The sequence below is a fragment of the Trichosurus vulpecula genome, chromosome 6, assembly GCF_011100635.1.
Source record: "Trichosurus vulpecula isolate mTriVul1 chromosome 6, mTriVul1.pri, whole genome shotgun sequence".
Lineage (NCBI taxonomy): Eukaryota > Metazoa > Chordata > Mammalia > Diprotodontia > Phalangeridae > Trichosurus > Trichosurus vulpecula.
This window is the reverse complement of record NC_050578.1, coordinates 284,639,007-284,663,962: the sequence shown is the minus strand read 5'-3', so window position 1 is coordinate 284,663,962 and position 24,956 is coordinate 284,639,007. Positions and strand designations below refer to the sequence as shown.

The 24,956-nt window shown below is 54.2% G+C and overlaps 1 protein-coding gene across 3 annotated transcripts in view; it reads right to left on the bottom strand.

Annotated features, from left to right (window-relative positions):
- Window positions 1-240: 240 nt before the first annotated feature.
- Window positions 241-24,956, bottom strand: part of ANO9 (anoctamin 9) — a 30,400-nt gene continuing 5,684 nt past the window's right edge. Inside the window, exons 1-24 of one of the 3 annotated variants that reach the window (XM_036762994.1) lie at window positions 13,605-13,625; window positions 9,001-9,072; window positions 8,186-8,302; window positions 7,867-7,991; window positions 7,415-7,461; window positions 6,852-6,910; window positions 6,590-6,663; window positions 6,105-6,239; window positions 5,910-6,006; window positions 5,689-5,749; window positions 5,522-5,604; window positions 5,326-5,430; window positions 4,942-5,106; window positions 4,644-4,680; window positions 4,265-4,376; window positions 4,038-4,095; window positions 3,551-3,648; window positions 3,120-3,262; window positions 2,832-2,984; window positions 2,417-2,564; window positions 1,766-1,867; window positions 1,098-1,191; window positions 891-1,003; window positions 241-635 (exon numbers count right to left, since the gene is read on the bottom strand). In XM_036762994.1, coding sequence (XP_036618889.1) covers window positions 608-635; window positions 891-1,003; window positions 1,098-1,191; window positions 1,766-1,867; window positions 2,417-2,564; window positions 2,832-2,984; window positions 3,120-3,262; window positions 3,551-3,648; window positions 4,038-4,095; window positions 4,265-4,376; window positions 4,644-4,680; window positions 4,942-5,106; window positions 5,326-5,430; window positions 5,522-5,604; window positions 5,689-5,749; window positions 5,910-6,006; window positions 6,105-6,239; window positions 6,590-6,663; window positions 6,852-6,910; window positions 7,415-7,461; window positions 7,867-7,991; window positions 8,186-8,302; window positions 9,001-9,072; window positions 13,605-13,610 — 2,232 coding nt within the window. In that variant the 5' untranslated portion in view covers window positions 13,611-13,625 and the 3' untranslated portion in view covers window positions 241-607. Of the gene's footprint in view, window positions 636-890; window positions 1,004-1,097; window positions 1,192-1,765; window positions 1,868-2,416; window positions 2,565-2,831; window positions 2,985-3,119; window positions 3,263-3,550; window positions 3,649-4,037; window positions 4,096-4,264; window positions 4,377-4,643; window positions 4,681-4,941; window positions 5,107-5,325; window positions 5,431-5,521; window positions 5,605-5,688; window positions 5,750-5,909; window positions 6,007-6,104; window positions 6,240-6,589; window positions 6,664-6,851; window positions 6,911-7,414; window positions 7,462-7,866; window positions 7,992-8,144; window positions 8,303-9,000; window positions 9,073-13,604; window positions 13,626-24,956 lie in introns of those variants that run through there. The other 2 variants (XM_036762992.1, XM_036762995.1) reach the window with 2 other exon arrangements.

Genomic DNA, 24,956 nt, shown 5'->3' with positions numbered 1-24,956 from the left:
GATTGATATTGACTGATAATCAATGAGGAAACATACCAGTTGGGGGCTTGTGAGCTATGATACTAGGAAAAAACTCAGTTCTCCTCAGGGTTCCTGAAAACTCAGAGTGGAGAAGCTAGTCCTGCTCTGGGAGTCCAGCCTGCTACTAAGAATGGCTCTTTCTGGTCTCACATATCACACTTGGAAGCACACTTTTTAAAATCATTTTATTATCCACCAAGGAAATACATAGGAGGATTTAGTCAGGCTGCCTTAGTCCTTCCAGGAAAGACAGGCTGCCTAAAGAAAGGGCAACCCAGAGATTTGGGTTTGAAGGAGTGTGTGGCTGGGTAGAAATCCCGCTCAGGTACTCCTGATCAGATCCAGGGTCCAGCTGGCCAGGGACCAGGCTGAGGGGCTGAGGGCTTGTTCACAAAGGAAGGCAGGACATGCAGAAGGATTGCCTCTCCTTCTAATACTGCTGCCTCATTTCCCAGTACCCCAGGGACAGACAGGATTCAAGAGGACATCACAGAAGCCTTGGGAGCTCAGAGGTCACATAGCATCCAGGCTGGACAGAGGCTACTTTGGGTCACCTTAGGCTCTTCTGATCCTTCTTCCAGCCTCCCTACACATCAGTGACTCTGGAGCTGAGGCTGTGGAAGATAGGGAGGAGAAGGAGGAGGAGGAATCAGATTGGAGCCTCCACCACTCCTCTGCTTAGGCCCAGCACCTCCTTCAAAGGAGGGAAGGAAACCCAAGGGAGTTTTCTCAGAGTTGGGCACCCTCCCTGCCACCACTCCCAGAGGGAGGGCAAATGCATTCATGGGAGGGGCAAAAGGGGGAGGTTGGGAACACCCCCTTAGGGGAGGGGCAGAGCAGGTTTTGGGACTGGAAGCACCCTTTCATACCAGAGTTTTTTACGAAGAGCCTCATATTTTTCCTCAAGGTCTTTGTTTTTCACAGACTGGGGGACATCAGGGACAAACCAGGCAGCGATAAGTTTACCGCACAAGGCCACATGCTGGAGGGTGGGAGGGGCTTGTCAGGGGAGTCTGAGGCCCAGCAGCTTCTGCCTCCTGGCCTGCCCCACCCCCACCCCCACAGGGGGCCCTCACCTCAAAGAGAATGACAAAGGCCAGCCTGGAGGCCAGGAGGAACCAGAACTCATTGGAGTAGTTGTAATCGGTCCCATTCCGGTAATCCCGGTACCTGGGAGAGAGAAAAGGGGCTGGGAGGGGGCCCTGTGGGCAGAGAAGCAAGAGGGTCAAGCCAAGTGCTTCCCTCTCCAGTCAAGGCTGGGACCCCTGACTCACTCATCCACACCTCCTTGGCCCATCTTTACCTCCTCATCCCATCCACACCTCCTTACACCTCCACAAGGATGTTCACTGTTAGCACCTTCTAATTCTCCACCCCCAGCCCCTTCCCCTTTGGAGAAGGAGGGCACTGAGTCCCTGGCTCCCTGGCCTTGGTGCCAATTCTTGATGAAGTCACTCCTTTGACAACTGATATCTCTCTGGTACTCAAGCCTTCTAGAGCTCTCTTAGTGGGATATGGACCACAATGAGGAAACTGCAGCACGGATGGGCAGAGGATTTGCTCACAGCCATGTGCTAGAGGCCAGAATCAAGCTCAGGCCTCTCATGACTTCAAACCTAGCTCTCCTTCTATGAGGTCAAGCTGGTTCCCCCTCTCCCTGCCCTCCCACCCCATCAGTCCCTGGGCCTGCAGAAAGGAGCAGAGCTGAAGAGTGAAGACCAGGCATGCTGGGCAGCCTGCACACCTGCACTCAGTCACACTCTCTATTCCTTGGCTTGGGAATTGGTCCTTGTAGTCCTTGGTATGGAAAACGGAAAGGCTGTGGTTGACGTATCCGGTCAGACAGCTACAGGACAGGGAGGAGAAGTTGTGACTGTGCCCTGGTCTGTCCTAGAGGGCACGAAAAGGGCAAACCAGGCTCCAAGAAAATAAATAAATCCAGGCTCCCCCATTCCCTCTGCCAAGCCAGATATGGTGACAACAAGTGCAATGCTAGCACAGTATGAAAGAAGGTCTGCTGAATAAAGGAGCACCTGCCAAGGGCCCCGGGCTGGGCTAGGCCCAAGAACACCTGGGTTCTTCGGGGACTTGGACCCCTGACCCCTCAAAGTCCTGTCTCTCATCGTCTCCTGGGAAGAGCTATTAGTAACCAGGGACACAGAAGTCCAGGGGGCAAGAGGTTACCTCAGTCTTCTCCTCTCACCTCTAAGGTCCCTTCCAGCTTAGTCTGTGAGCCTGGGCGGCTATGATCCTCCCTCACTACACCTGAGCCAGCCCTTCCTGCTCCTCCTCCTCTTCCCCCACCTCATAGGGCCCCCAGGTCAGGGAGCAGGAACAGGGCCATGGAGTGGTTTGGGGAACAGAGGGGGCCCTCCTCTGCCCAGGTCCCGCTCACTCAGCTGTGATGTTCCTTCCCCGGCTACATGGTCCATAGTGGTACTTATACATGAGACGGGGGATGAATTCAGACGTAAAAGCAATGACCATCCCATTAGCGATGACTGCCAGCACCCCAATGGCCTCAAGCACCTGCAGCCAGGTCCCTGGAGAGTTGGGGAAGGCCAGGTGAGGGGAAAATCAAGGGATCCTCTGAGGCCGCCAATTCAGGGGCAGGAAGTCCCAACCAGACCAGAAGCTGAGGTCAGGGCCAGGGCTGCCTCTGTGTTCTCTCTTTCTGACCCCTCCTCCCATTATCACCTACCTGGGGGCAGAGTCTGAGCCTGTTCTGCCTCTGTCTCCCCTGTCTGAACTCTCCTTTCCCTGTGTCCCCCACATAAAGCTGTCCTTGGGCAGCCAGCCCAGGTTCTCACCAATGTCATTTGTCTTTCGAGGTACCAGCCGCCGCTGCAGTTTGACCATCTTGATGGCATCCAGACGGATCTCAATGAGGTTGCTAAAAAATGCCAGGAGTGGGGCCAGGGGGAAGGCAGCCACAAAGATGGTGGTAAAACCATACTGGATCACTAGAGACCACCGAGGGACACGGAGATGCCAGTTACCTCAGTGTCAGCCTGAACACCACCCTCTCCCTGGGCTGCCCCCAGGGCCCACTGCAGAGGTGAGACTGCCTCTCACCCCTCCCCCATACCCTGACGCACTCATTTCCATAAACTCCTCAAACAGGCTGAAAACGTTAACTTCATTCAGGGAATAGTTTTTCAGCCACTCCTCCAGGCTTGGATCATGCAGCCTGCTGCCCTGGGGCCACTCTGTTAGCTTCCCTATGCGGTAAGTCAGCCACCTGGGGGCGCAGGGAGGTTGAGGAGAGGGGTAAGGTAGGGCCAAGTATCAGGGTCCCAGGGGAGTAGGCAGCTGACCAGAGCTGGGTGCTGGGGTCAGAGCTGAGGGGGGCAGCCAGGCAGGGCTGAGGATGAGGGTCCCAGGGGAGGGGGCAGCCAGGCAGGGCTGAGGATGAGGGTCCCAGGGGAGGGGGCAGCCAGGCAGGGCTGAGGATGAGGGTCCCAGGGGAGGGGGCAGCCAGGCAGGGCAGGAGGGCACTGGGTCCTGGGCCCCAGAAGTGCTTGCTCACGGGCTCAGATATTCCACACAGTTGCTGAGGGTCTGTTTCAGGCCCATGATGATGGCCATTTGCACAAACAAGTCCATCATGCAGCCACTGGGGTGGCACTGGACAAGGCAGAGGAGGCAGGACTCACCCTCCAGGCCTGGTTCCCTGCCCTGGCCTCCGATCTGCCTTACTCTCAGTGACTCCCACTGAATCGGTCAGCGATCTCTTCTCCAGCTCCCCAACACCTGCCCAGGGCCATCTGATGCTCCCCATTCTCCACTCCTCCCACTTGCCTGTGTCCCACCCCAGCCTGAGGCTCAACACAAGCTTTGGCCCAGGGAACCCTCTTTGACTACAAGGTCTCCAGAGTCTAAGTAAGAGCCTGAGGGCAGGCTCAAGGGTCTCCTTTCTCTTCTAGGGGAGGGAGCCTCACTGGCACCACATGGAGATGGTACTAGGCACTTGGGTGTGAAGGATGAAAAGGAGGCCATTGGGACCCAAAACTGACCTCTTCCAGCCTCCACTGACCACCAATTCGGACTTGGTTTCCTGGGTGCCCGTTTATCCTGGAGAAGAGAGAGAGGAGAGCACACATCAGGGCAGGGAAGGGAATGACACCGAGGAAACCCCCAATCTCTTGAAGCTTGCCTGTGGGGATGGTAGAGGGAGCAGTGGAGCCCAGGAGAGGCTGGGGGGAGGGCTACCTGCCAGGGACTCATCTGTCCTTGACCTCACCTGCCCAGGAAGAAGGCAGTGTAGATGAGGGATGAGAAATGGGTAAAGAACTGGAAGGTGAAGAACTTGACAGTGAAATTGCTCTCTCGCTCTGGGAACGTCCGAGGTTTCTCTGGGGGAAGAGGCAGGAGCCCGATGGGGAGGCTGCCTGGGCCCCCAGCAGAAAGGCTGAGCCTGAGCACATGCTCTGAGAAGCAGGCCAGCCTTGGGCCTCTGGGCCATGACACCACTGCCCGATCCGGGAGTTCCTGTGGCCAAAGTCAACTCTGGCCACCCAGGGCCAGAGCCCCGAGAGCAGGAAGACCCTGAATGGCGTTGGCTCCTGGAGGCTGCTTCCAGCCCTCCTTCCTCTCTAGTATCCATGATCCCACCTACTTACCAAAGTCACAAAGCTTCAAAGCCACCTTCCTGTTCACCTGGGGAGGGACAGGGTCTGGGCTTATCCTGGGCCTCAGGGAGCCAAGCTCCCCAACTGTGCCCTCAGCCCCAAGACAAAGTGGAGCATACAGGGGGGAGGCCCTGCTTGGTGAAGGGAAGGGGGGAGTAGCAGGGGTGGGGAGGGACTATATTTCTCTTCAGCCCTCTGGGACTGGGGTCATCAGTGCAGCCCTGGAGAGGGGGACAGGTCATCCCTCCCCTTCTCCCATCCTTCCATGCACCCTTGGGGGCCCAGCCACCTTGGTCATGACCACAATGATCATGTAATGCACCAGGGCTCCCGTGACCACTACCGCCGTGGTCAGCTGCCGCTCCAGGAAGGGCAATGCTGAGTGGCTGAAGAGGAAGGTAGCCATGACCCGATAGAGAACCAGGACATGGGCCATGCCAATCAGCAAGCAGATCTGGGGGTATGAGTGGCAGAATGAGTCCCCAGGGCCATGCGCCTGGGCCAGGTGTGGCCCATGCAGGGGCCATGCGCCCTCCCACCAGCTGCATGTTTTGTGTGGGGGCAAAGGGGCCTGTGGGCTCCTGCCAGCTCAGTCCCTCACCCCATCCCCAGCCCTGTCATGGAGCTCCCTCCCTGCCCCACACCCCCACCCGCCTCTGCAGAGCAGTGGTACCATGACCAGGGAGAAGAGGAGGATAGCACCACTTCGCAGATAGGAATGCTGGTGCTTCCGTAATTGGTAGGTGGGGTTGTTGATCAGCTCCATGGCAAGCTCCTCCTGGGGACACAGGGGATACCCACTGGCTGTAGAGCATAGCCCCTCCCAGGATGACATGGTCACGAGACAGACAGCACAGGGCAGTCCATACCTGGTCCTCATCCCACCCATACAGGTTCCAGCCAAAGGCAGTCTGTGCCCGTGCCCGCTTCCAGAACTCCAGAAACACAGTGGCTATCCGTGAGAGAGGGACATGAGCATGGGGGAAGCGCAGAAGCTTCCTCCCCTTGTCCTCCAGCCTCAATCTCATGCACTCACCCCACAGTGCCATGAAGATGGCAAAGAACACCGTGCCCTCGTTGTCAAAGAGGTGTGTGAGCTGCAGGAAAGACAAGCTGCTGGGGGTTGGTGCAGGCTGCTCACAGCCCAGGGCTCTGTCGCCCAGTTTGCTGCTGGACCCTGGGGCCTCCTCCTGGTCTCAGCTTCATTAGCTATGAAATGGACACATTGGTGCCCAGGGGAGAGGGCCCAGACAGTACCTTGGCAAAGGTGCAAGTCTCTGAAAGTCTCCAGTATTTGCGCTGATGGTCTTGGAGCGGGCACATGATGGTTTCGTTGGCCTCACAGATCTCTTTGCTGGGGATAGGGAGGGGAAGGGAAGAGGGAGCAATGAAGGGTGCCATGGGCCTTTCTCATCTCATCTGCCCCCCCAGGCTCAGTGCCCCTTCTCCCACCTGATCTGGCTGGCATGAAAGAGGGAGAAGCCACTGAGGAAGACGAGAAGGCCAGCGACAGCCGCAGGCACCAGCATCACGGTGTACCAACCCAGCCAAGCAAAGTATAAGGCCACCTTCTCCCCAAAGTAGTCTCTATGAGGAGCACAGCAGCAGCAGTCTCACACCAGATCTTGGGCCCAGACCCCAGAGGGATCAGTGTGTAGGTTCACCCTGCAAGTCTTCCCATGGGGGATGTGGGGCAGACACAGGTGACTCCTGGGGGCCACAGTCCCTGAGTTTGCTAATGAGCATACTGAGGACAATGCCCTGGGCTCCCTCAACCATGGCCCCCAAACAGACCCCTAATGACTCCCAAACTGAGCCTGCTCACTGACTGGGGACCCACAAAACAAGCCCCCCACTGACTGGAACCCCAAACTGAGTCCCCTACTGACTGAGGGCCCCCAAACTGAGCCCTCCTTCCCCTACAATGACCACGGTACCTAATGTTGTTAATGGGCTGCTTTTGGAAGATGTCTCTCCACTGGGCCCAGTTATTCTGTAGAAATTCTTCCCTCTGGGCACAGGAGAGAATGAGAACCAGGCTCGAGGTCCTCTTGCCTCCATCCCTCAGCTCCCCCATCCCAGGCCCTTCACTCTTTCACATACACTCCCCAGGGTCTCCCCTGCCCCACCTAGAAGGAACCTTCCCAGGACACAGGCCCCTGCCTCTCTCTCCTCCCACTCTGACTGCTCCACTCCTACCTCATGGAGAGCGAACTTGGCCTCAAACACGTGGTCCTTCCTCAGGTCATCAAAATTCTCTAGGAGAGACAAGTCAGGGTCCCAGTATTCCCTGTCCATGCATCCTTCCCACAAGCCATGATCTAGAACTTCCTCCCCTCTCCAGGCTCCCAAAGAAACCAGGGCCCCCAGACATGCTCTTCATGCTGAAGGGGGCATTGTGGGGGGCATTGTAGCCCTGTACAGATCTGAGGTTTGAGCCCCACAGAAATGGAGCCACCCATGCCCTCCTCCCCCTAGGAGCGGTCCCAGCTTCCCTGACCCTGAGAATGCCCACCTCTCAGTCCATTCACATACCCCTCTGCAGAGACACTGAGACCAGCCCAAACCCCACTCAAGCCCTGCAGGTGGGATCAGGACCTCTTAAGTCACTGTGGCTTGGTCCTGCCAGATTTCCTCAGAACTGGACAGTAGCCAGGTCTGGGAGGAAGAGGCCTGAGGCAGAGGTCCAAGCTGGAGCTTCTCTATCCAGGACCAGTGTAAGGGGCTGCAGCAGAGAGAAGAGAGCTGGGGCATCTCCTTACCACCATCCACCTCCTTCTTCCTTATGATGAAGTTAACAATGCGAATCCTGAAACACATAGGAACTCTCAGCTTCAGGAATCCTCCAAAGAGCCCATGGGAGGGAGTCTGAGATTTCTCACATTTTAAGAAGCAGAGCAGATGTTAAACCATAGGAAAGGACCAGGGAGAAGTCTTCTAAGTCTGTTTAGTCTGGGAGCTCTGGGGGGCAGGGCCCTGGTCCTCTCCCCTGGCATCCCCTAATGAAGAGCTTTCTTGGGGGGGGGGGGCAGGGCCCCCTAGACCTAACTGCCTGAGCATAATGCCAACTTCTGTGTCCCCAGCCTGACAGCTCCCCAATATCTGCCTCTATGCCTCTCCCACAGTGAGCTCCCCAAGGAGGTCCTCCTCTGCTCCCCCCACGCCTGGCACCGCTGGGCTGTGAGAGAGAATCGAGGCACTCAGGTGGGCTCACCGAGTGGTGGTCGTGGGCAGGGCACCAGGGGAACAGCTGGTGTCCTTCAGCAGCTCCATGTACTGGCTTAAGAGACTGCTGTGAGCTCTGATACCACAGAACAACTTTCTTCTGTCTTCTACTTCCTGGGGGGGCACAGAGATTGGCGTGCAGGGCAGCAACCCCAGCCCAGACTGGTCGCCAGCTGAACTGCCAAGGGGGGCTCCTCCTCCACCCCCTCCCTGGTGACATCCCCAATCTGAGAGCTGCCCTCGGAGGGGGCAGAGTCTTGGCCTCACCCCCATCCCTCGCCAAGGTCTCCAGGGGCCAGCTGCCCCACCTTGATAGTGAAGCCCATCTTTTCGAGTTCTGCCAGGAATCTCTGCCGCCGATGGGCCCTGTTTGGGTTTGTCTTCTGAAGATCAGAGACAAGGACAAAGTCCCAGGTCTCTGTGGCCTGGAGAAGGAAGGGAGAAGGGGAACTTACTCTATGCAGGTGCCCTGCAAGGCACTTTACAGGCATCACCTCATTGGATCCTCACAGCAACCCTGGGAGGGAGATGCCATTCTTATCCCGGCTTTATAGGTGGGAAATGGAGGCAGACAGCAATGAAGTGACTTGGCCAGGGTCACACAGCTGGTAAGTGTCTGAGACTGGATTTGAACTAAGGTCTTCCTGACTCCAGGCCCAATGCTCCATCCACTTGCTGCTCCAGACCTCAGAGAACCACAGAGCCCAAATTCCGCATTTTACAAATGAGGAAACATTTGTAAACACACAGAGAGGTTAACTGCCTGGGATGGTGCAGTTAGCATGCATTTGAGGTGGGTCTTGAACCTGAGTCTCCTGCCTCCATGCCCAGTGCCCTCCCCACTTCCCTCTGCCACCCCTCCATGCCCAGTGCCCTCCCCACTTCCCTCTGCCACCCCTCCATGCCCAGTGCCCCCCCACTTCCCTCTGCTATCCCTCCATGCCCAGTGCCCTCCCCACTTCCCTCTGCCACCCCTCCATGCCCAGTGCCCTCCCCACTTCCCTGTGCCATCCCTCAAGCGCATTCCATATCCATGGCCTCCTTTGGACTTTATGAAGCCACTTGGGCCTGGGGTGGGGAGGGGGCCCAGGCCAGCTTCTGCATCTGGGGGCTCAGCACTCACCTGGAAGTGTCTGAGTTCCATCAGTGGGAAACTGTCTGTCTCTAGAACAATCTGAATTTCATCCTCAGTGCCCTTGGGAGAGACAGAGAGAGAGAGATAGAGGCAGACATAGACAGATACACAGTGAACCTGCAGGCTGGCAGGCAGGCCATCACCAAGCACTTGTGTAGCCTTGAGGGCATGCCAGGCATGGCTCAAGGCATTGGAGTTACAAAAATAAAAAGCGACTTCCTCTCTCCAAGGGCAAGGTCCTGCCCTCCACAGATTGTGCGTGTGTGGTCTCTGTGTGGATGCCTGTGCATGCGTGCCTGTGTGTGTATACACACACACACATATATATGTATATGATAATCACTGATTAAGTGCCTACTGTACGCCAGGCTCTGGACTAAGTGCTGAGGATACAGAGAAGGGCACAAGACAGGCCTGTCCCCAAGAAGCTCACAGCCTTGGGGGAGACAACAACTATACACAAATGTTTAGACAGGATAAGATAAAGGTGAGTAGAGGGGCCTTAGGGGGATCACAGGAAAAGCTTCCTGCAAAAGGTGGGATTTGAGCTGGAGCTGGAGGCCACAGGAGGCCTGGGGTACCAGAGGATGCCTGGTGTGGGCAGTGAGGAGCCTCTAGAACAGACCATGTGGGGGTGAGGAGTAGGTTGGAAGGGGGGAATCTGCCAGGAAAGATAGGAGCTTTAAACGCCAAATGGAGAAAGCAGGGGAGCCTTGGGGAAGAAGGCTCAAGCCTGGCCTTGGACACACACTGGCTCTGTGACTTTAAGATGGGCAAGGGGGGAGGGGCTGCCCTGGTAGAGGCAGTTAGGGCCTCATCTGGGGGCTCCTCTGGCCACTGTCATCCTGATGCAGTGGTGGGACCTGGATCCCCAAAAGTCCAAAGACCACGTCTAAGTAACCCAGCCCTGGCATTCTTGGGGTCCCAGCGCCCCTAAACTGTATCAGCACATCCCTATCTTCAATTCTGTGGCCAGGTCTCACATCCTCTCCTATCAGGCCTCTTGAGCAGGAATGAGAAGGCCACAGATGTCCCTTGAGCACCTCAATGTGGAGAGGCTGGGAGCAGGACACCAATCAGGAGGGAGGCCATTGCATTGTCTAGGGGAGAGGGAAGGCTGCGCTGCGGGATGGAGGGGGAGTGTGCCTGTGGCAGTCCTAGCCATGGATCTGATGTCGGGGGAGAGGACAAAGGAGTCCCAGCTACCTCTGGGCCCTTGACAGAAGGGAGGATGTCTGGGGAGGAAGACGAGCTCAGTCTTGGGTCAAGTTCGAGACTGAGTGAGGAGAGAGCCATGGAGACAGACAAGGAGAAATAGGGAGGAAGGAAGGAAGATAGAGCCTGTAGGCCTCAATGAGGTCTGTAGTCTGCCCTCCCCCCACAGGGGCAGAGGCAGGGCGGTGAGGAGAGGGGGGACATCAGGCTGGGCCATCAGACTGGCGCCTTGTAGCTCACAAACCCTTAAAGGTACAAGGGACTCCTGGAAAAGTGGGGAGAGGGAGCAGGGAAGGAAGTGCCTTAGAGTCCCACTGTGGCCTTAGCTGATCACTTAATCTCTGTAAAATGCAGAGGTGGAGGTAACCAGCCTCTAGTGTCCCATGCCCAGCCTCAGCCTCTCCCACTGGCCTCCAAAGCCCGGCTGCCTCCCACTTTCTTCTCTTCCTCCCTGGGTCACCTGGCCAACAGGCGTCAGGCTTTCCCGGAACTCAGAGAGCAGGTTAAGCTGCTGTTCCAATCTCCCAGAAGCTTTGCCTCCACACCCAGGTGGCCAGCCCTTCCCCGGCCTTTGTACCACGGTTAGCAAAAGTGGTATGCCCCAGATGCCTAAGGTCTGCCACCATCCCAATTGGGTCTACAAATTGGTGTTACATAATCTCGGGGTCTTGACTGCAGTCAGGCCTCCTTCATGGGATCCCTCTCCTGTCCTGCACAGCAGAGCCTCCTCATCCCTCCTCAAACCTCCTGGGGCTCCCCCAGCCCCCAAGATTCTCTCAGCTGAGACCACGCCTCATTCTACAGAAAAGATGGAGGCCATTCCGTGATGTCCCCCTCCTCCCCTCCCATCACTCAGATGCCTTCTGGCCCTGTCTCCCCCTTCCCCAGTCTTCCATGATGAGGTGGGACTGACCCCTCCACTGTTCCAGTGACCCCATTCCAACCCCCTCTCACTAATCTTCAGGCACTCCCTCCCTATCTGCCGCTGTTTCCCTATGCCCTACAGACAAAACACGGTCTCCCAATCTCAAAGAAGCCTCACTTGATCCTTCCTTCCCTACTAGCTACAGTGGGTGTTGTGTTTACTGTCCTCCATTTTGTGGCTAAATTCCTGAGAAGACGTCTATGCTGGTGTCTCCACTCTTCTTATCCCCTCATCATTCCATGGAAAGTCACCCATGACCTCTTGGTGGCCAAATCCAGTGGCCTTTTCTCCTCTCTGCAGCCTTGGATACCACGGCTCCCTCTGACACTCTCTCTTCTCCAGGTTCAGGATGCGGCTCTCTCCCAGTTCTCCTCCTGCCTCTCTGACTGCTCTTCCTCCATTTCCTCGGCTGCATTTTCATTCAAGTTATCCCCATGAACCATGGGTGCCCCCCAGGGCTCTGCCCTCTTCTCCTTCTTGACTTGGTGATCTCCTCAGCTCCCACAGATTTAATTACCATCAGATGATTCTCCTATCTACCATCCTCTCTGGTGACCTCCGGGCTGGGATTTCCAGCTGCCCACTGGAGATCTCATACTTGATGTCCCAGAGACATTTTTTTTTGTAGGTAGTCACGGTCAAATGACTTTCCCAGGGTCGCACAGCTAGTGAGTGTCTGAGGCCAGACTTGAACTCAGGTCCTTCCTGACTCGAGGGCCAGTTGCTCTATTTGCTGCCCTGACATCTGAAACTCAACATGTCCAAAACTTAACTCATTATTTTCTCCACCAAATGCTCAACTCCTCCAGATTGCCCTATTATTGTCAAAGCCGCCACTAAAACTTTTTGGCACCATCATTATTACTAATAACAGCAGCATTTATCGAGCTCCTGCTATGTGCCATCCTGGCTGCTGCTGCAGCACAAAGATTCCCAGGGCTAAACCTTTGCAAGGCCATGTAGCTTTCTGTTTCTAGCCTGTCCCCTCCGAGGCTGAAGTAAAGGCCACGGTCTTGTCATCAGCACCTCCCTCAATCTCCAAGGTAGTTGGAGGAGAAGCTTGGGGAAGTGGTCTGTCTGCCTGTCCTGGCCTTGTCCTTTGCCCTCTCTCTGCTCTTGTCCAATCAGAGCCAAGCTCTGCGGCACTCCATCCAACTCATTATTTACACTCCCTCTGGTCCTCTTCTTTCATGATGCTTCCTCTGACCATGACCCAGACCCCGAAGCACCGCCAGTCTTCTGCGTTCCAAACTCTGGCATCAACTACAACACCCTGTGAATTGCCAGGTCTTGTGGCTTTTCCTTGGACCATGCCTGAAGGCTCCTTATTAAGGTTTGGGCTGTCCTTCCACCTTGGCAAGTGACTCATTTCAGGATCACAAACTTGGCAGCAGCCCAGTCCCCAGTCCCTCTTGGTCCCGCCTGGCCCCACACACCATCCTTCAGAACTCAGCTTGTTTTCTTCTGCCTGTCCCTCTATCAGACTATAAGCTTCCTAAGGGCAGGCCCTCATGCACAGAAGGTATATCTGGAACAGAACCGATTGTTGCCACCCCAGGCAGTGCATTTCAGGAGCTGATGAGCCACGGTAGTGGCTTCTCCTCTGCCCAGTTCCCCTCTATCCCAGACAGGGCCACGGTGGCCCCAGGGAGAAGCCATGGAGACATGCTAGATGCCACATCTCTTCCCTGGGTCGCCCAAGACAGTTTCATAGACTAGAGGAAGGGGCCCTGTCACAAGTATAAGAATGATGCTACTGCTCTGACAGCCTGGAAGATAACTGGGCCTGCTACTTGTCTATAGCTCTTCATGGCTGGTAAAGGGCTTTTCAAATATTGCTTCATTTGACCCTCACAACAACCCTGGGAGGGAGGGGCTCTTATTATCCCTGGCTTACAAATGAAGAAACTGAGCCAGTCAGCAGGGAAGTGTCTTGTCCAGGGTCACATAGCTAAGGTAAGCATCCCAGGCTGGACTCGAACTCAGGTCTCCCTGACTCCAGGCCCATTGTTCTACCCACTGCATGTTCAGAGATGAGAAAAGTAAGGCCCAGAGAGGGCTCATCATTTACTCAAGGTGAACCCCGATTTCCAGGCTCCCTCATCCCTCAGGCATTGATTGTCTGCTTGCACTCCAGGGGATTCTGCTTGTTGAAGTCTGCCCTGGGCAGGGAGACCCAGGGCTCTGGGGCCAGGACGCAGAGGAAGGGAGTGACTAGGGTGGGGGGGGAGGTGGACAGTGACCAGAGCAGGGGTGACAGAGCTGAGCTATGCCTCGTGGTTGGCCCCTTGCATGCAGTGCAGGGGGCACGTTTGGACCCCCTTTGGTCTTGGGGGAAGGCTAGCTTCCCATCCTGCCTCTCCCCAATTCAAACCCAGACCCACAGTTGAATTGGTTGGAGGAAAGAAGGCTGACCTCCAGGGATGGAAGGCGGGCAGGGGGCGGGGCGCACCTGCATGATGGAGAGCAGACTTCGGCTCAGGCTCCTTTCCAGCTCTGGCTCCGGCTCCCAAGGCACAGTCTTGAGGGAGTCAGCCTCAGGTGCAGAACGGTGGGCTTCACCTGGCAGCTGGGCCCCCAGGGCCAACCTGCCTGCTTACCTGTCCCAGGTGCCTGCTCAACTGCACTCTGACTTCTCGGCTCTGACTTCCGCCTGAGAGTCTCACCCCTCCCTCCCAGGAATACCAGCAGCTCTAGGCTGAAGGGGAGGGGCAGGGAGGAAGGGGAGTGGCCTGCTCCCCCAGGCCCCCCCCCACACTGGGCTGGGGGCAGCCAGACCACACCCTGGAAAAAGCCTCCATCCTAGGTTAGGAATGTGCTTGCTCCGGAGGTCAGCATGAGAATCCTCATCCTTGGAAGGGTCTCTCCTGGTGCATTTAGGCTTAAGGTTAGAGAGGAGATCTCCAGCTGGGCGGGGAGAAAGGTGTGAGAAAGCTTAAAGACTGAGGAGACCCTCTGCTAAGGCAGAAAGGTCAAGAATGATCGCTCTCCCAGACTCTTCTTATCCCTCTGGGGAATGGGCTGAGACCCTGTTTCACAAGTGGGAAACTGAGGTGCCAAATGCTCATGTCTGCCCTAAATCAGCCTCCAGACTTTCCCCAGCCAGCCTGGGCAGGGAGGACTTGGGCAGAGATGGTGCCCAAGAGGAAAGCTGGTGGATGTTTTGGGAGTGGGAAGGGGAAGGTAGGACTGGATGAGTCAGAGTCAGGCAACTCCAGGAGCTGATCCCAGGTCACAAGACCAACCAGTGGCCCAATCCTCAGGGCCTATTGAGAAGAATACCAGAAGTCAACCTGGAGACCTGTCCCCAATGAGCAGTGTAACCCTGGATGTCTTTGCAGCAGATAGAGAATCCAGAGACCCGAGTTCAAATCCTAATAGACACTAGCTGTGTGACTCTAAGCAAATTGTGGTGGTGGTTGTCCAACTGGTTCAGGCATGATCTTCATGACCCCATTTGGGATTTTCTTGGCAAAGATACTAGAATGGTTTGCCACTCATTTTACAGAGGAGCAAACTGAGGCAAACAGGGTGAAGTGACTTGCCCAGGGTCACCCAGTTAGTAAGTGTCTGAGGCTGGATTTGAACTCAGGAAGACTCATCTTCCTGACTCCAAGCCAGGTGCTCCATCCACTAAGGTGCCACCTACCAAATCACTTGACCTCATTTTCCACATCTATAAAATGGGAAGAATCATTGTGAGGATTAAATAAGATGATCATTGTTAAGCTCCTAATATGATGCCTGGCCCATAGTAAACACTATATAAATATTAGCTGCTATGATCATCTCTCTGGGCCTGGGGAGATTAGACAACATGGTGCCATCTCCAGCCCTTCTGTGGACAGTCCCCTGGAAGGGGTCTAGTCTGTTTCTTGAGGTTGTCTCTCAGCCCAGCTCAGTCTACTTCACTGAGTCTGTGGGTTCTCTGAGGATCCCAGACCCCAAGGCTTGGCCCTCAGGGCACAGAAGCTCTGAGGTCTGTTGGGTTGCCTGCTCTGACCTCTGGTGCCTTTCTTGCCCTGGGGGTAGGTCCTGAGGAGCACTGTTGGAATGCACTTAGCCCAGGAGCCAAGCCCAAGGCTCACAACAAGGATGAAAGTCCGACCCTAATCTAGCCTTGATTCCTTCCAACTATAAGTCCTCATATTGGACTTGGCAGGTGGCCTGGGAGGAGCCCCAAGAACAAACCTCCATTGCTGCTGAAGCCCATGGTGAGCAGCGAGGTGGATCCTTGAATTTAATTTAAGGGGCATTTTGAAAGGGCCTACTATGCACCAGGCACTGGTGATACAAAGGCCCTCGAGGAGGCCTCCGGTCAGAGGGGGCATCTGAGCTGTGCTCTGAAGAACTTGGGAGCACTCCAGAGCAGAGGCAAGGAGGGAACACCTTCCACCCATGGGGGACGTCTGGGGCAAAGGCCAGAGAGAAGATGTCATGCATGGGAAATTGCCAGCAGACCAGTTTGACTGGAGTGTAGAGTCTTCAAATAGAACAATACGGGTGAGATTGGAAAGATGGGTGAGATCAGCCTGGAGAGGACTCCAAATGCCAGGCTGAGGAGAAGACAAAGAGGTGCCAACGATTTTGGGTGGGAGGTGGGGATGTGAACAGATCTGTTCAGGGACGTCAGGTAGGTATGTGAGATGTGCCAGGGTGGTCCATAAACCAAAACAATAAATAAACCAGGGGACTTCCCAGCCCCGCCCCAACACAGCTCACTGACTCCTCCCCCTGCCCCCTCCCAAAACATTCCATGCTCTACCCTCAGCCACCCCCAGGTTCTGTTCCAGGCTCCTCATCAGGCAGAGATGGAAAGTCAATGAGATATACCTGAGGGATAACCAGCCCTTCCAGGAGGTCAGGCCCTACAGCTGAGGCATCCTACCCACAGGCTCCAGAGAACTTGGCTAAAGCTCTTGGGCCAGGTGCAGGAGCCACCAGCTGAGCCCCATCCTCTTTCTGCTGTGGCCTGAAGACCATCCTGACCCTCCAAGGTAGAGCCCACCCCTTTGCTGCACCCCTATACATACCCCCTACTCACCAGGGCCACCCTTTATGTAGGTGGTCCTATTAAGCCATCAGAACCAGCTGGCACCAGGCTAGCCTAGCCCCAGGAGCCCAAGATCCTCTCCATGCTAGAAGGGAAGAGGATGCTCATGGTGCTTTGTGGGTACCCAGTAAACACTTGTGAGGTGCATGGATAGGCAAGAGAGCCATCAGGACCCGGGGCGTACCCACTCCCATCTGGCCTCTATGGGAGACTGATTTCCCCCTTTTCAGGAAAGCAGGAAGAGGCCATGTCCCCTCGATCACTCCTTTGCTCCCCTACCTTGCAGGGCTGCTGAACCACGATTAGATCCCTCTAATACTCGACAGATATTTGCACTTTAGGGGTAGAATCCTCTTGGGATTGAGGATAGAAGCAAATTCTCAGGCTGTTCTGGATGGAAAGTATCCCTCTGAGCATAGCAGGGGAACCATCTTTTACCTTTCTCCACGCCACAAAAGACACTCAGCCAGTAAACAATTAAACCGCTAGGTGAAGCCATCCAGAGGCCTGGGAGCTGCGAAACTGTGCAGTGAGAGGAGATCTCGGCCTGGGAGAAGACCCCTCTCAGATTGTGTGTGGCCCAGCAATAGTCTCTCAGATAAGTCGCGCTATAAAGGAAGACTGAAGGTCCTCCATCAGCAGCCTGTGCCTCGGGCTACCATTAGCCATTCAAAGTATGTGCCCTACATACTCTTCTCTCTCTACTCTCCCCTCTCCTCTGAGTCCTCTACCCCTGTGTGTCAGCATCAGAGGCTCAGAGGTCTCTTAGCCATTCTAGAGTCATGTCTACCAACAGGTAGGCAGCATCACAGGGTGGTCTTTCAGGGGACTGCCCAGCTGGGCTTGGCATTAGAGGCAAACCAATATTTTGTGCAGACAGGCAAGGCCAGTCTTAGACCTGTTTTTGGCCAGAAACAGACTCCATGGGCTGTTCCCAGTGGGGAGCCTGATCTGAGCCTTGGTGGAGGGACCAACCCAGACTGACAGGGGCTGGGAGGCAGTGCCTAATACTGTCACTCCTTAATAAATGCTAATTGACTTGCTGGGCAGGTGCTAGGACCCCCAAGATAAGGCCAGGACAAAGAGTGGGTCCCCTGCCCAGCTCCTGAGGAGCTGCAGTCTCAGCCGTGCCAAAGGGCACACTTCCTTGGCCAGGGGTGGTCCTTGGGCAGCCAGAGAGGAAAAATGTATGAGAGGGAGGAAGAGGCTAAACTCTGTGACCAGCAGGCCAGCAGTCCCTAAAAGGCCAGGAGAGAGGTGAGATCCTGACCACCCCCAGGGCTTTTTGTGGCCCCAGGGCACTGCCAGAGGAGAGTAGCCTAGTGGGGTTTCCTCTAGGGTGGGGTTGCCTATTGTTCAGAAAAGTGATAGCAATGATGGGGCCTCAGTTATCCAGTCTGTGAAAGGGTCCAGTGGAGCTGAGGACTCGTCCCTGCCTCTGCCAAGCTCAAGGGCCAGCGCTGGAAGTTTCTCCATGTGGTAACCACCCCCCTTTACTTCTCTATGGACTTGTCTCTGGACTCCTAATAGCAAGTCAGCTCTTTGAGGGCAGTGTGGCACACAGTAGGTGCTTAATCAATGCTTGTTGAATGAACAAATGAATCCATCCAGTTCCCCAAGTGACCAGGGGCCACATAGTGCTGGGTGTGGAGTCAGAAAGACCCAAGTTCTAATCCAGCCACAGATACTCACCAGCTATGTGACCCCGGGCAAGTCACTTTACCTCTGTCTGCCTCAGTCTTCCCAACTGTAAAATGGGGGCCATAACAGCACTTACCTCATGGGGTTGTTGTGAGGACCAAGCGAAATCATATTTCTAAAGCACTTAACCCAGTGCCAGGCACATAGCAGGGTTTATACACGCACATAGAAATACTTATTCCCTTCTTCCCCCCTTCCCATATTCCCACTCTTACTTAGATTCTCTTCTTATTTCCCCCTTCTCCTCTAGCCTTCTCCCCCTCCCCCTCTTACCTCCCCTTTCCTTTTCCTCCTCTTCCCCCTCTCCTTTCCCCCTTCCCCTCTCCTTTCCCCCTCCCCCTTCCTCTCCCCCTCTCCTCTTTCCTTTTCCCCCTCGCCCTCCTGATCCTTCCCCTCCTCCCTCCCCCCTCCTTCCTCACCCCTTCCCTTCCCATACCCTGTCAGTTGCCAAGCCTGTGACCCTCAGTCTCCCACTGTTCTCCCATATGTCCCCTTCCCTTCACTCACCCCTGCCTCCCTTACCTGAACCATGGCTGTAAATCTCCCCTGTCCAACTTGCACACTGTGGTCCCAAAGATCTTCCTAAAGCAGCGCTGCTCGGCTCATAAACCCTGGCTGGCACCTCCCTGCTGCCTCCAGGATAAAGCAAATGCCCACACCTGGTGTTTGAGACCTTGCAACATGACATTTATAGGGCACTTTCAATTTGCCAAGGGCTTGAAGAGCAGGGAGCCCTGAGGCAACCTTGTGTCCATTTAACAGAAGCGGCAGCTGAGGCTCAGAGAGGAGACACAGCCTCTGGGCCTTCAGAGCAGGAGGCTGCCTCTGCCACTCTGGCCTCTGGCTATTTGGGCTATTGCTGCCTGGCCTGCCCTCCCGGTTCTACTTGGGCCACTTCTTCAGGCAAGCCTCCCATGATCTCCTCCCACCACATGGTTTTCAGTTGCTCAGGGCTCTCCCCAGAAGGATGTGAGTCCCTTGAGGGCAAGGACTGTCACCCAGCACAGACCCAGGTATGCCATATACTGTAGGGGAGGGGGGCCTAGGGCATGCCCCCTGCAGCCACTCTCAGATCCTGTCCTGGTCATTCCTGCCCTCCCTTGGGGGACTTGGAGCCTTCAAAAAGTGGAGTGACCCGGGGTGTTTGGGAATGGGCCCATTCTGCTGGGCTGGGGCAGCCCACAGTTTGGAGTGCTTACACAGGGCAGGGGGCCCTTCCCCAAACTCTGGGGGCTCAGGTAGGTCCTTGCAGCTGGCTCCCTTACTCAGGTGCAAGGAAGGAGGCACTGCTGTCCAGAGCCTGTCTGTGGAGGGACCAGATCCCCCAAGATCTGGGCCTCTCCACAATCCCAGCAAGTTCCTTCCTCCTTGTGTCTCCATGGGCTCTTCTGTGAAAGATGGGCTCTGGATTGGACCAGGCTCCTTTGTCTCTTTGGGATCACAGGCCCCTTGAGCAGCCCGTCTTTAGGAAAGGAGTTCTCTCGAAGAGCAATTACCTAAATTAATTTTATAAACACACAAGTCACCAGCCCCTAGGGGAAGAGCCCCTGGGCCCATGGGTCTCTAAGAGCATTTCTAGATTCAAGCCCATGATCTAAGACATTTACCCTCCTCCATATGTGGTCTTAGGTTTTAGATTAGTTCGGGCAACTGTGCCTGTGCCCTACTCCCCCAACTTGGCAGAGTTGGGTCCTCCGAGGGTGATTGCTACTTCCAAGTTCTAGGGATACCCAACCCTTAGCACAGTGCTTGGCACATAGTGGACCCTCAGTAAATGCTTACCAATTGACTGACTACCCACTTCTAAAGCTCAAGCTGAGGAGTCCCCACCAATGGGCTTCCTATTAACAGTCAGCCTGTAGACACAGCTCTTGTGCAAAGGCATTTATTAAGATAGCATAGTAAAATCAGTACCTACAAGACGTGCTTCTCTTATACCTGGGATGTGCTCTCCCATAAATGCCCACAGCACCCTTAGAAAGAGTGGGGGCAAACTGCAAGGACTGCAGTAGGAAGACAGACATGGAGGTAGCCCTCTCCATGGAGGGTATTCAGCTGCTCCCTCTCAAGGGAGTCCAGAAGTCACATTCTTTGAGGCTGTTTCTGACTTCCAGCAATAATCTCTTGGCATTTCTGTCTGTCTAGAGAGGCCATGCTCCTTTACCTGTACCTTGAACTTTGTCTTCCCGACTCTTTCCACCTGCTGGACGGTGGTTAGACAGCTCTTCAGCTTGTGATTCAGACCAACCTGATTGTCTCTGGTCATTTGTTTCCTTCCACTTGACCAGACAAGGGTTTGCATTTCATAGAGGGATTAGTGTTAATACATCTCACACCTTGTCTGCCATTACATCCTGCAACTATATCAACTGAGGTGGAGTAAGAGGTGTGTGTGGGGGCGGGGGGGGGGGGGGGTGGGGAGGGATACCCAAGAGGGAGGAGAAAAAAAAGCCAACATCTTAGATGTTCAAAGGAAGTGCCTCTGTTGGAACTCCCATGGCTGGTTCTCTGGGGCCAGCTGGAAAGAGGCTCTTTTTGCTCCAGAAAGGAATTGATTAAAAAGTGCCCTTTGCAAAGTAAGTATTTTTAAAGTAAAGTTGAGTAGTTAACAAAAACAAGTGGGGTTAGTAAAGTTTCTTTTGCTTGGTGAATAACAATCACGTCTCTTCTGATGGAGCATTCATGATGTTGGCATTGGTACCAAATGGGTGCAGCTCTCTTCTTGTGAAGGGAGCCTGTACACTTGGGATGGAAGGGCCAGACAACATTCCTTGCTGGGCCCCAAGTTCCTGGGCTCTTTACATGATGGGAAAGGAGCAGATGGGGGCTGGGATCTCTGGAATGCACCCCAGCTTTGCTCTGGGGACCCTGAGGCAGCTCCTGAACTTGGTGATGAGGGCACAGTCTCTGGGAACCCCCTTGAATCTGGAATACAGTCTCTGGGAGCCTCCTTGAACCTTACATTATCATTAGGCCTAAATCTCTACCTAAGCCTTGCCCTCTACTGTTACTATCAACATGCATGCCTTCAGCTACTTCCCACCCTTAATCCCATTCTCTTGGTTCCTGGACTCTGATCTCATCTCATCCTCCTTAGACTCCTCCTTAGGACCCTCCCTAAAGCCCTCATCTGGTCACCCCAGACCACCCCTCAATCCCTCCTACAATCTTTGTGTATATAATCTCCATCTTGCCTCCATGAACGCACTCAGATCTGGCCTGCTTGTGAAAACAGGCATCACAAAGGGTGGGATTTCTTAAGACAACCCATTATGGTGAATCCCCAATAAACTTTGTCTTATCCCTTGGCTGAGAAGGCTTGAGTCAAATTCTTTTGGCAGGACCCAGCATGTCTGTATTTCGGGGTCACAAGCACCCCTAGAAACCTATGATTCCCTACTATCATCATTTTCCTTAAACCTCTTCATTGGGATTTAGAGGGAATTTGATACATCCTTACTGCTCTGGACCCAGAGGTCAGGGGCATTGTTCAGGGGGAGGAAGACTTCCCTTTCCTGGCCTGGAAGTTCCATAGAGATTCTGGAGTCCAGGTCAAAGAACAAGCATTTATTAAGTGCCTACTGCATGCCAGCTGTTGTGCTGATCACTGTACAACTATGATCTCATTTGGTCCTCACACTGCCCCTGGGAGGTTATAGATGAGGAAACCAGGGTAAACATAGGTGAAGCGACTTGGCCAGGGTCACACAGCTAGGAAGCCTCCGAGGCTAGATTTGAACTCAAGTCTTCCTGACTCCAAGCCTCCCCTCCAGGCATTGTGGCATCACTTGCCCCTTTGGACACCTTGAATTCACCCAGCCTACTCCACTCTACACAGGACAAACCCAGTGGTTCATCCTGCAGATCCCCTGGCCCCATATCACTAGCCACCACTCTCAAGGGCCTACTGAAGGCTGTGTTTATTGTCTAAGCAGCCCCTGGAATGGCAAAAAATGACAGTGTGAGAGCTCCCCAGTGTGGGGCATGGCCTATGAACACCCACGCTCCCAAGCAAATTGGGTTATGGGCCTCTTGTCTGGACCAAGAATGATGAGAAACTATCCAAAGCTGGAGCTGTGGCCCGTCCTGGCTCCCCCTGTCCTCACCCACCCAGGTCATACTGCCAAAGCAGCCAGTTTGTTTGGCAGCACTCCCCAGTGCACCCTAACAGTTGCCAGGTCCCATCAGTTTATATTTTGCCACATATACACCCCTTCTTTGCTCAGACACAGCCACCTTTCCTAGTGCAGGCCCTCCTCCCCTCACTCCTGGACCTTTGCAATAGGTACTGGGGTGGGGTGGGGGGGCTGCCTGCCTCATTCTCTCCCCCTTCTAGTTCATCAGTCTCCACTCAGCAACCAAAGTGATCTTCCTAAAGTGCAGGTCCAACTGTGTCTCTCCCCCACTCAATAACCTTCAGCTGCTCCCCATCACCTTGGCTTCCTACAAGTCCCAGCTAAAATCCCACCTTCTACAGGAAGCCTTTCCTGATCCCCACTCCCATCATCTCATTCTGTTGGCACCCTCCACGCTGTGAGCTGCTTGAGGGTAGGGGCTGACTTTTGCCTTTCTTTGTCTGCTGGTACTTAGCCCTGTGCCTGGCTCATAGTAGGTGCTTAATAAATACTTCTTGACTGGATTGCAAAACCCAAAGCCATACATTTCAGACACTGGCTGGGACCAAAGACACCCAAGCTTGACAACAAGATGGGGCTGGAGTGGCCCTGATGGCAATATTAATTCTAGCATGTGCACAGTCCTTGGAGGTTCACAGGTGCCATGACTGTCCTCATTCACAGACCAGGAAGCTGAGGCTGAGAGGAAGGCCCAGGGTCACACAACTATGTGTGTGTGGTGTGTGTGTGTGTGTGTGTGTGGATGGGGGTGGGGGTAGCAGTGTTTGTGGTGTGTGTATGGGAGTGTGTGTGTATTTGGATAGGGGTTCCTCTGTGTGTGTGTGTATGGGGGTGTGTCTGTGTGGATGGGAGGGTGTATGGGGGTATGTGTGTATGGGGTATGGGGGTGTGGGTAGCAGTGTTTGTGGTGTGTATGTGGGTGGTGTGTGCAAGTTTTGGATGGGGGTTCCTCTGTGTGTGTGTAGATGTGTTTGTATGGGTGTGTATGTGTATGGGAGTGTGGGTGGGTGTATGGGGGGTGTTTGTGAGTATTTGGATGGGGTTCCTCTGTGTGTGTGTATGGGGGTGTGTGTGTAGATGTGTGTGGATGGGGGTGTGTCTGTGTAGAGGGAGGGGTGTGTGGGGGTGTGGGTAGCAGTGTTTGTGAGTATTTGGATGGGGGTTCCTCTGTGTGTGTGTGTGATGCAGGTTTGGAGGGCCCTATCCAGCACTCTCTCCATTGACCACCCTCCAGCACTGGATTGGGCCTACAGTTAGGAGAGGCAGAATAGAGTTAGCATACTGTTTCAACAATCTGGCTAGCAGCTGCTGTAGGGGTGAAAGACCAACCCAAGCCCAACAACAAGTACGCTACCAGCACGCTGCCAAAGCCCAGGTTCTTTAGATCTGCTTCAGTAAGGAAAGCAACGATAAGGGGTTGACAAGCTTACTTTAATTCAGCATACAAATACCATTCACTTAGTTCAGGGGAAAAAGCCAGCACCCTGAACTTTGGAGCAAATACAAACAAATTACAAACATTGACAGACAGACTAAATACAATTCATAGTTACCAACATCTAGGTTCAGCCCAGGAGCTCAGAACAAGGGCTGGCCCAGACTCATGTGCACCAGCATGGCTGTGGGTAAGAGCTCTGAAGAATAGAAAGCCAACCCCTGGTTTTATATCTTTTTTTCAGGGTCAAGGGTGAGTCACATGTTCAACTCACCCGCGTGACCTAGAATCGTCACAAAGAGGCGACTTAAACCCACGTGGTCTAAAAGCCTCTGATGTCCCAAACATGTCACTCAAACTCACGTGTAAACTAGGCCCTCTCCTGAGGCAAGGAGGCCACAAGGACTCCCAAATCTAATCAAGGAAACAAAGGCCAAACTCTTCAAGGGCACTTGGTTGAACTGAGTGCTAAGAGCCCATTTTGTTTACCAACACACACACAACATGGTATTCAGGCTGTCCCAGTCTCACCCAGCTATAATCCTGGGCTCTGATTGGCTTGCCCAGACCTTGGCCCACCAGGCTACTTCCTGACCACCTCCCTGCTTAGTCTCCACCAACAAGAGGTTGGGCTCTGATTGGTGAGAATTCTCCTGCCCTCCCCTGCCCGGGTCACCCAGAGGGGCTGTGGGCTTCTTCTAGTGCCCTCACTTTGGAAATCAGCATTCACACAGTTCTCCTGAGCACCAGCGTGCTTCCCTTTGCTGTCTTCTAGCCAGGGGGTGACTTGGGCCCCAATGTCACTTGGATGGTTGTTGTCTCCTGGATACCACCGATAACTGATTAACCTCTATCAACTTTTACAGCTCCGCTCCACTGAAAAGCCCTAGTAAGAACCACAGTCTAAATCATTTTTTTCTGCTCAAAACTGGGGCACCCTCTGTCTCCCTCAACCTCTCGGGCTCCAGAATTGCTACCCAAGAATTCCTCCCAAGTTCCCTCTTTCTTTGAATTTTGTTGGGGTACAGGCCTGGAAGTGGTCAAACTAGCTCAGAGGGGATGCACAGTCAAGTGACTTGGGGGGCTGAATTCTAAGTGGCTTTCTTGAAGAACTGGACCTGTCCACGGCTCCAGCAACAGTACACTCTGGTGAAGCTGCGTTCCCATACCCCTGCCAGCATCTGCCAGACTCCTGTGTCATCTCTGCTGGTCTGACCAGTGGGAGGGGAGCCTCAAGGTTGCTTTAATGTGTATTTCTCTAATTGCTAGTGATTTAGGGCATTTTTTCATACAGTTGTTGACAGCTTAGATTTCATCCTTTGGAAACCCTCTCTTCCTATCCTTTATCTTTTGGGGAAATAGATATTAATTTTAGACATTTGAACCAGTTTCTGATGCATCTTGGACATGAGAGATATGCCACAAAGACGTTCCAGTTACCTGTTTCCTCTCAAACTCTTCAATTTTATATAATCACAA